This window comes from Pteropus vampyrus, unplaced genomic scaffold (assembly GCF_000151845.1).
Source record: "Pteropus vampyrus isolate Shadow unplaced genomic scaffold, Pvam_2.0 Scaffold28, whole genome shotgun sequence".
Classification (NCBI taxonomy): Eukaryota; Metazoa; Chordata; class Mammalia; order Chiroptera; family Pteropodidae; genus Pteropus; species Pteropus vampyrus.
This window is the reverse complement of record NW_011888809.1, coordinates 5,556,725-5,566,533: the sequence shown is the minus strand read 5'-3', so window position 1 is coordinate 5,566,533 and position 9,809 is coordinate 5,556,725. Positions and strand designations below refer to the sequence as shown.

General features: G+C 36.5%; 2 protein-coding genes across 2 annotated transcripts in view; both read right to left on the bottom strand.

The window, feature by feature from the left end:
* TTC32 (tetratricopeptide repeat domain 32) overlaps positions 1 to 824 on the bottom strand; it is a 5,211-nt gene extending 4,387 nt beyond the window's left edge. Inside the window, exon 1 of the mRNA XM_011356590.2 lies at positions 549 to 824. Coding sequence (XP_011354892.1) covers positions 549 to 700 — 152 coding nt within the window. The 5' untranslated portion in view covers positions 701 to 824. The remainder of the gene's footprint in view (positions 1 to 548) is intronic.
* Positions 825 to 3,600: 2,776 nt separating this feature from the next.
* Positions 3,601 to 9,809, bottom strand: part of WDR35 (WD repeat domain 35) — a 78,281-nt gene continuing 72,072 nt past the window's right edge. Inside the window, exons 31-33 of the mRNA XM_023528503.1 lie at positions 7,220 to 7,477; positions 6,755 to 6,937; positions 3,601 to 6,705 (exon numbers count right to left, since the gene is read on the bottom strand). Of these exons, the coding sequence (XP_023384271.1) occupies positions 6,787 to 6,937; positions 7,220 to 7,477 (409 nt within the window). The 3' untranslated portion in view covers positions 3,601 to 6,705; positions 6,755 to 6,786. The remainder of the gene's footprint in view (positions 6,706 to 6,754; positions 6,938 to 7,219; positions 7,478 to 9,809) is intronic.

Genomic DNA, 9,809 nt, shown 5'->3' with positions numbered 1-9,809 from the left:
AAAAATCTTTAATATTTAGAAATGCATTCTGAAACATCCATAGATAAATAATACGAGGTCTGGGTGAAGTGATAATGCTTAAGCCGAATCATCGTTACCTGAAAGTTCAGTATATTATTTTCCATAGATTAAATTTACTTTTCACATGTAGAAAACAAAACACCCTTGCGTGTGATGCTGTGGTTGGAGTCGCGGTGCCCTGTGCTGCAGTAGCACTACCCAGACGTGTCACCTCGCCCGCACCAAGTCTTGGCCATCCCGCCTGTGAAAATAACAGGTGGAAACGCCCCACCCCCTCTGAGTCTCTCGAGAGCAGCGTGAAAGGAGGACACCCGGAGTGAAAGAGCCGGCGCTCCGGGTGTCCCGGAGGAACGCACAGGCGGCTGCGTTCCAAGACGCTCGCTCCGCTCGCCCCTTTCTGAGAAAACAAGCTTCTGCCCGCTTGGTCCCGAGCGCGCTTGAGCTCAGACAGCCGAGCAAAACCGCTGCACCACCCCGACATCTGCCCTCGGGGAGACGCCGCTGACCCCACTTCTCGCGATAGTTACCTCACGGGAGCCGCTCCTGCGGGGGCCGCACAGGCGCACTGGCGAATGTAAGCAGAGTACAACGCCTCGGCCTCCGCGTATTCACCCTTTTTGAAATGAGCCTGGGCGAGTGCTAGAGTTGTATGGCTTTCTTGCCCCTGCTTCCCTTCCATAGCGGTCGGAGGCCGCCACTGCTGAGGCGGAACCACAAAGCCACTTCCACACCCCCGAAATCAACCCGACGGCTAAACCTCCGCGTTAGCAAAGGAGGAAGTTTGCGCCTTACGAGGACCCGTTGTCTCGCGAGATCAACGATACGCTGCGGGCTGAGATTTCAGGTTGGACACACCTCCTTGAAAGGCTGATCGGTTGTTGTTACTGCTGGTCCCGCCTGCCTCGTCTTCCGGAAGAGTAGTAGACCAAACTATATTCCGAGACAGTGGTCAGAGGTTGCAAGGAGCCCTTTGTTACAGTGAATGGGGAGTGGGGAAGAAACCTCGGTTTGTTTTAGGAATGGGTAATTGGCCAGGGATCTATTGTAGCATCTATTAGGTTTCCATCCTCCCTTAAAGGATGTTCTGAGTAGGCTGTGGTTATCCTGACCCTTGTGTCAGAATTCCATGAACTTAGTTGTCCCACCGTCCTGAGTCCGAATTCACACTCTGTTAGTTCCAAGACCCTAGGTTGCAAACTTGTCCACGTTTTTGAACCTTTAGAGTAGTGTAAGGATTAATTGAATAGTATTTTGTGTGGACAGTCTGTGGTCTATGATGTTACTTTGCATTCCCTGGCTGTTTATACCAAAGGGAAACCCAGATAGTAATTTAAGTGCAATATGTCTAATTCAAGTAAAAATTATGCAAATTGAGCAATCCAGAGAGGAGATTAAGAAAACACCACCATCAATAGCATCAAAAAGAATGAAATATTTAGGAATTAATTTAACCAAGGAAGTGGAAGACTCATACAATGAAAATTATAAAGCACTGCTGAAAGTAAAGACATCATTAGAAAAACATCCCATGTCATGGACTGAAAAAGTTTAATATTGTTAAGATGTCAGTACTACTTAAAGTGATCTACAGATTCAGTGGAATCTTTCAAAAACCCCAATATTTTTACAGAAATAGAAAACTACATTCTAAAATTTATATGGAAATTTCAAGGGATCCCAACTAGCGGAAACGGTGTTGAAAAAGAACGAAGTTAAAGGACTCACGCTTCCCGATATCAAAACCTACTACACAAAGCCACAGTAATCAAAATAGTGTGCGATTGACATAAAAACAGTCTTCTCAATAAATGGTGCTAGGAAAACTAGACAAAAGAATGAAATTGGACCCTAACATAAACAGTTAAAAAATTAAAATGGATAAAAGACCTAAATGTAAGAGCTAAAAAATACAAAATTCTTAGACAAAAACAAGCCAAAAGCCTCATGACGTTGGATTTGGCAATGATTCCTTGGCTATGACACCAAAGGCACAGGCAGCAAAAGAAGAAAATAGACACATTGGACATCATGGAAATTAAAGACTTGTGCAACAAAAGAGTATCAACAGAGTAAAAAAGACAATCCAGAGAATGAGAGAAAACATCTGCACATCATGTATCTGATAAGAGTGTGAAATACGGAGATAGAGGTTCTGTGGGGCAGGCTGGGCTGCTGTGTCCATCTACTCGTAGAACACACCAGGGATTCTGACATGGTATCCCCATCACACTTGAGAAGCTCTAGTTTATAGAATATTGTAGGGCCCTGCCCTGCAACTGAGGTGCAGGGGCCAGGTTCAGTGACTGTCCCTCTCCAACTCTCATGCCTGTCTTCCAGAGTCCACCTGCACTTGGTACTTTGCCTGCAGAGAGGTAGTATTAAGCCTCCCCTCCGCCAGCTCACCCAGAAATACCACTGCAACAAGATGATCTGCCTGCAACCTCATGCTGGCAACAACCGCAGAAGCGTGGCCACACCAGTAACCTGCAGCCCAAGATGAAAGACAAGGCCCTCCACCAGCTCCTTCTTCCCCCACACAGCAGCCTCCTACCTGAGCCCCATTGCCATGGGGCCTCAATAAAGCTTCCTTTTTGTTAACTAGAGCATTAACAAACATTTTTTTTAAATAAACATATATACATACACAGATAGATACACATATTTCCAGAATATATAGAGCACTTTTAAACTCAATTTTTCCAGCGTGGGTGTACTATTTCGCATTTCCACCAGCAATGTATGAGGGTTTCAATTTCTCCATATCCTCACCAATACTTATCAGTTTTAATTTTGAATAGTATATTAGGTGTGTAGAGGTATCTCATTTTTCTCTACATTCCTCTAAATTTTACTAACTAGAAATTTAAACTATGCCAAATAAGAAATGGGTAGTTAAAATAGTCTCAATGTCTACTTTTAATTTTAGAGAAATCTCTTAAGAACAAATAGCTTTTATTATGAAGAAAACCTAAAGCACAGCAATTTCTTCAGTGTCACCTCAGTTCTCTATTCGATTAAAATATAAATTAATTTCTTTTTTAAAGGGTTATTAAGATGATTTTTATTTTCTCATCTATACTTTTATGTCTTTTTGAAATTTTCTACCATGAACAAATGTTACTTTTATAATCAAAAACAAATATTTATTTTAAAAATATGAATTGACAAAGTAATCATAAAACAGCAGGGGACAGCATAATATCGCTATTTAAATTTTAGAAACTGGCGATCTCTTAGCGCTATAATATCAAATTAAGTACTCGTGATTTTCTCTTAAATATCTAGCAATGTAATTTCCCCCCCATTTCTAATGAAAATTCTTTAAGACCTCTAATGATTAATTCACTGTAACCTCCAGTCACCTGATATCTGACTAGTAACATTATAGGTGGTGGTTGTCTTTCTTGTTTGGTGGCAAAAGTGATATTGCACATCTATTGTACCTCCTGTCCCTTTCTTCCTTTATCCACTCTGGAGCCCAACACCCTCCTAACCAACCCCCATCAAAATATTTAAATCAACAAAACAAATATCATGTTATCCATAAGTTCTAGATAAAGAAAACAAGATAAATACAAGTCATTTTTTTACCTCGATATTTATTATTTTCGTATTTTTTTTCACTTAATGCCACATAAAACCTAAGCTCTCAGTTCCTGGAATACAAAAAGATAATTTCAAAGTGTATTTTAGGGGAAAAAAAATGTGTAATGAAGTCAGTATTTGTGCATGATAGCAGACAGGTCAACAACGCTATGTTGCTTGTTAGGCACAGTGCTTATTTGTATAAAGTTTTATCAGTTGGTTCGTCATCTCAAGACTTTGGCCTCCCATGCTATTTTGAAACTTAACATAATTCATGCCAAATTTTATGATAAAGAACAACTCAGCATTACTTAAAGAGAATCAGTTAATGTTTATTGCATGAAGAGAACAACATAACTTTCATATACTGTCTTCAGTATACTGCCTCACTGTGTTTATCCAACTTCGCTCAAAGTATTTGTTATAAATAGACCATTTTGCTTCTCTTCGCCCTGGAAATTTTGTTATCCTGAAATTTCTTTCATGTTGAATGAAACCAGTTGGGTCAACTATTACTGTAGATCTTTCACTAGGACCATTTTCAAGCAAGACAAAGGCCCCAAGAAATTATGGCAGATCACTAAAACCTTCACAGATCTAAATTCCAGTCATAAGCTTTTACAATAGTAGAAAAGATATGCCTGACATATATACATATGTGATAATTAAGTCTATAATGTATGAGGTTGTTTTTTTTCAGAGATTTTGGCTTCCATATTAAATTAAACAAGAAATAGTGATAGCAACTCAGGATCTATCTGAAATAATTAAAGGAAAAATTCTAGCACTCGGGTAGCATGGAATTAGTGACAAATGAGAAGGCTCCAAGAGAGAGTTCCCAAAAGATATGTTAGGAAAGGCTCGAGAAGTCAACAGCTGATTTTGGAATTGAAGCAAATGGGAGTGTAATCAACAAGCCACTGTAAGGACTAGAGCAATGACAATCTAACTTGGAGTTCTCAGCTGATTCCTGGGATGGAAATGGGAAAGTAAAAGAAGAGAGATTCAGGCATTAGACCATGGACCAAGAATCACAGCTCTGAATGTGGCAGACCTGTGGGAACCCTTGACTCTACAACTCTGAAAATTTCTCTTTCATTGATGAAGCACAGAATAGTTTCATCTCTGAAAACTGAAAGTCTTGTAGAAATATGTAAGTTCAACAGAATATTTATTTCCTAGGGCCGATCTCTTTTTAGAATGTTATTTTCTGATTTGAGGGAATATGCTATTCTGCCATAGAAGAAAACAAATGATATACACAAAATTCACTGTTAAATTTAGATAAGTAACTTACGAGACATGTTAGACAAAGTAAATACGGATATGTGACCATTCCTAATATTGTTGAGGCACTAAAAATAAATACAAAGGCACCAAGGATACACTAAACATGCTGACACCTACAAAGTATTCAATATGTGTAAGGTCTTGATTCATTTACCCTCTGGTGACACTTATTCTGGCCAGTCCTCCACCCAAGAAATACAATTGAACCCATGACTATTCAGCAGGCTACTGGCAACCTACAGCTGTGACCAGGTAAACCTGCCCCAGGGCCTCTTCTAGAGAGCAAATGTGCATCACTGGCCTGAAGCACATTCCATCACTGGGTCCCCTGGCTCCAACTTCAACTCTGGTACTCTTCATTACCACACTATTAGGAGAAGCTGGTGAGGCAGAACGAGAGCCAAGCCATAAGAACAGTACATAATTTAGGACTCAGTTACTGTAATCTTTCTACTCCACTAGTAAACTACCCCGTCACTTTCTCTTTGTTCCTCACTGTGTATTTCAAATTGATTCAATAAGCCAAGCAATCTGAGCATCTTCATTTGGTTTGTCACCCTTTCTGTCCCCTGACCTCTGGAATGGCTTGCTTGGTAGTGTATTTGTAGGCTACCGTTGTATCAAGGCAACTCCACACAAGGCACATGAACCTAGACAAAGACTTGTGAGACTTCTGGTCTTCTCTTTTCATTTAGGCACACGAGCCTGCTCTCTGTCGTAAACTCATCGAGGCTCTAAACCTCTTCTCACAGATCACTATTCTCAATCTGCAGCAGACTTAAACTTTCCTCTAAAAGGCCAAAAAAATCACATTGAGAGTTAACTAACCTAAGTATTGTAGCTGCAATAACAATGTTGCATATTTCTCTTTTTTTATTGCTCTACTAAACATTAGCCAAATTTAAGCAAATAATCTTGATGCAAGAGTGCTAGAGTCTGATCTACAACTACAAAATGAGAGGACCTAAGTTCATGAGAAATAAATGGAGAACATTATTAGCTATATGAAACAGATAAGAACATAACTGAGCACAGCCTTTTCTCTTAATGATAATAATAAAAAAAATGATAACTCAAAACAAAAACATATCAAGGAAGAATCATTCCCCAGTCTGAGCATTATTTAAATGAAGGGTTCAGCTTGGTGACAATGTTTCAGCTGAAACTGTAACTACAAACAGATATTTTTGTATAAATGTATACTATTATAAACAGAGCCAAGTTTTCTGCACAATAATATGAAGAGTAAATGCCAAATGCCATCTCTTAGATGAGACTAAAAAGGTAGATAAAAAAGAAAAAGCTATGTAAAAAATAAGGCTATTAGAAACAATTCAAATTATTTAAAATGTCTTAAAATGCCTTCTTCTAAAAATGAAATGTAGAAGACGTTCAATACTTATTTAATTAAACACAGCTAGTGATAGAGCAAGTTTCAGTATTAATGATTTCAGCTCCTTCTGATGTAACTTTGCCTCACTCCCACGCTTCTCCTGTCCCCTGCCAAGATTTTTTTAGTGAATCAGTAATCTTGATTCTGTGAGAAAACATTTCTTATTTGAAATATTTCCATAGTATTATGTAAACAAGCAGTAGATAGATAGATAGATAGATATACAAAATAAGGTTTATTTCCATACATTTTATATGAAAATCAGCATCACTGTTTCATAGTTATAGTTTTACACAAAATTACTTATACGTAAGTTATGTATATATAATATCTGTATTATATACACATTTACATATATAATTTTGTATAAAACTACAACTATGAAATAATGATGCTGATATTCATATAAAACACATGGAAGTCAACCTTATTATATGCTGTTATAGCCATGTATATATGGTACACATATTTTACAGTTATACACAATTAGTTATTCTTTATCCCACTGAACTATGGCATAAAGGACAGAAATTGTAGCTGCTTATTTCCTGAGCCAGAACACAGTGCTTGCACACACTGCACATCCAGAACTGATATTCTGTGATTGGGCTTCCTGTGGCAACGCATGTTGGCAGTTTTCCTTCCCCTCTGTAAAAATAGGAGGAAAAGCAATTAATTACACTTTAACGCTTCTAATTACTTAAAACTTTATTACATTTAAGAAAGTGAGGAATGAAAAACATTCCAAGATAAACTTCAAATAAAAACTTTTCTTACAATGAGAAAATAAAGCATTAATACACTTGTGAGGCTAATAGGGCATAATGTTAAGGTAAATTACTTCAAAATTTAGTGCTTTCATTATTATATCACACTACTATACATATAGAAATCCAAGTTGCTGATAAAGCAGAATGACATTTCGCCTACCCTTCAAGAAGGCTGTCCAATTCCGATTTTCTGTTATCTTTTGGAGTGTGTTTGGTGAAGATTTCTAGAGCAAGATCTTCGTACTGCTGTTTCTGTTCTGAACTGAGGCTCTCTAAAGATTCCAGCTTAATGAAAGCTTTTGAGCAAGTACCAAAAGCTCTACTGGCGCAAGCGCAGAGTGCCAGCAGGGAGTAGATCTCGACGGCGGGGATAATGTCTTCGTAGTCTCTCAGGTGAAGAGCTAGGAAAGAGAGAACGATTTGGATTTCGAAAAGTAATCATGATCAGGCACAGGAAAGAATCTATGTTAAGCTGCTTTACTTTAACCTACGTGAACGTTAGCAAACTTATAACAACGGTAGGAGATCAGAGCACTAGCAGGAGAAAGTAGGCTACAAGATCTCCAGGGTTCTGTAATGCCAGCTAACAGCTCAGGTCCTGTAAACATAACCATCGCCAAACGATGCACATGACCATTTAGAAATAAATAAATACACAAACAAAACTATCTGGTGTCAAACACGTATCTTGTGTTCCATATAAATATGTTAGAAATTTCTGTGGCATTCCAGAAAAAGTAAATTAATATTATTACTGTTAGTCGTAATTCTCAAGACTAACAATATCGTGTTTCTTTTTATAAAAAAAGCAAAGAATGAAATCATATGTTTTTCTCTTTGTGTTTCTTTGAACAAATTACTGCTTTTCTGTTTGTCTTATTGAAACAATAGAACTTTGAGAAAAAAAAGTAGAAATGAGCCTCTAAGTTGTCAGTTCAGACAATTGATTTTGACAGCTATCCTATCTTATTTTCAGTTTTTCTATGCTGGAGATATAATCTCTTTCTTAAAAACGCACTGTAGAATTAATATCAGATTGGTAACCAAATCATATCTTTTTCTTCTCTAGACCGCAATTTTGAAAATATCTTGTGATAGCATAATATTGGAAATTTCATAAAACAATTTAAGATAATATATTCATGTATTTTACAATTAGATTCCTATAAACTGGCTTGGGAGTCAAATGTTTATGACAAAGTTCACTGGAAGAAATTTACTAACAGTACATTCATTCCGTTATAATAAAGAATACCCTCTAATTTCACAAGTTCATAGGCAATAACTTACTTATAAGACATACATTGTTTCAGATCATTTTATCACTGAAAGACAAAAAATTAAAGTATATGGATTTCTTCACCCAGTAGGAGAAGAATTTCAAGTTAAAAGTCTAATTTATCTCATAATATAAATCTAGAAATTGTGCATAAATTGTATAAAATACAACTATTTTAAACAAAGTATACCACATATTAATCAGTTAAAATTAAATAAAGGTCAATTATAAATAAACAGAAAAATAAAAATGATTCCTATGTATAACATAACCAATTAGAAAATAAAATGTACAGTCATATTGCTAACAACTAAAAAAAAATAAAAATAAACTGTAAAAGAAATGTTCAAAGCATACAGGAAGAAAACTACAGAACTTAGAAACACAGATATACAAGAGGTTTTTAAAAATTGATGATTCCGGATGAGAAAGCTCAATATTGTAAACATATCAATGATGCCAATATTAATACATTATATTAATGCAATTCTATTTCAAAATCCAGTGAAACTCCCCACATCCTCAAAAAGATCCTAAACCTAATCTGGATGAACAACTGCAAGAGAATACCCAAAACTTTTTCGAAAAAGAAGAGTAATGAATGAGAGCTGAAATTCCAGATATTAAAGCATAAAAGTAAGATAAATACAGGACAGTAATGACACAGAAATTCATGATTAGAAAATAATAGTCTAGGAAGAGATTAAGAGTATGTGTGAATTTAGTTTCATGAAGGCAAAATTTCATATCTGTGAAGAAAGAAGTTTTTAATAAATGGTTTTAGGATAACTAAAAAGTTATAATATTTAATAACCTTGAAGTGAAGGACGTCCTGATCAAGACTGGTAGGACTTTATCAAAAAACACTACTAATATCATCACCATGGCTACCACTTTTTGAGAGCTCACAGTGTCCAAGCACTATAATAAGTAAACTTTCTTTTTGTGAATTTCTCACTTAATCCTCAAAACAACCCTATGAAGGAGATATCATCCCCACTTAAAAACAGAAAGAAACTGAAGCTTAGGGAGTTTAATTATAACTAATAAATGCTAGGGAAAAATAAATATATATGTGGCAGAGGGTTACTATATTTAATCTCTAAAGAGCTTTTACAAAAACAATTAAAAAGAAAAAGAAAAAACATCACTGTAGAATTCCAGAAACACCAAATAAAAGGATTAATCTAAATGGTCTCTTTTAAAGATCACGACATGATAATATAGACTGATGATCTATTAGGGTGTGATGAGTGTTGATTTTGCAGTGGCCCAGGTGATGTGATACAGGAAGGTTGGGATGAATGGTGACAGAGCCTGAGGTGCTGTCACGGCCCATCTGAAAGCATTGTAAGGGTTCAGGCATCCATATGTTCTGGTTTATAAGATTATTCTCATAGTTATGTTCTTTTGGAGTTAATATATCTAAACTTTAGAATATCATTAATCCAAAAACAAAGACTCTGAAACT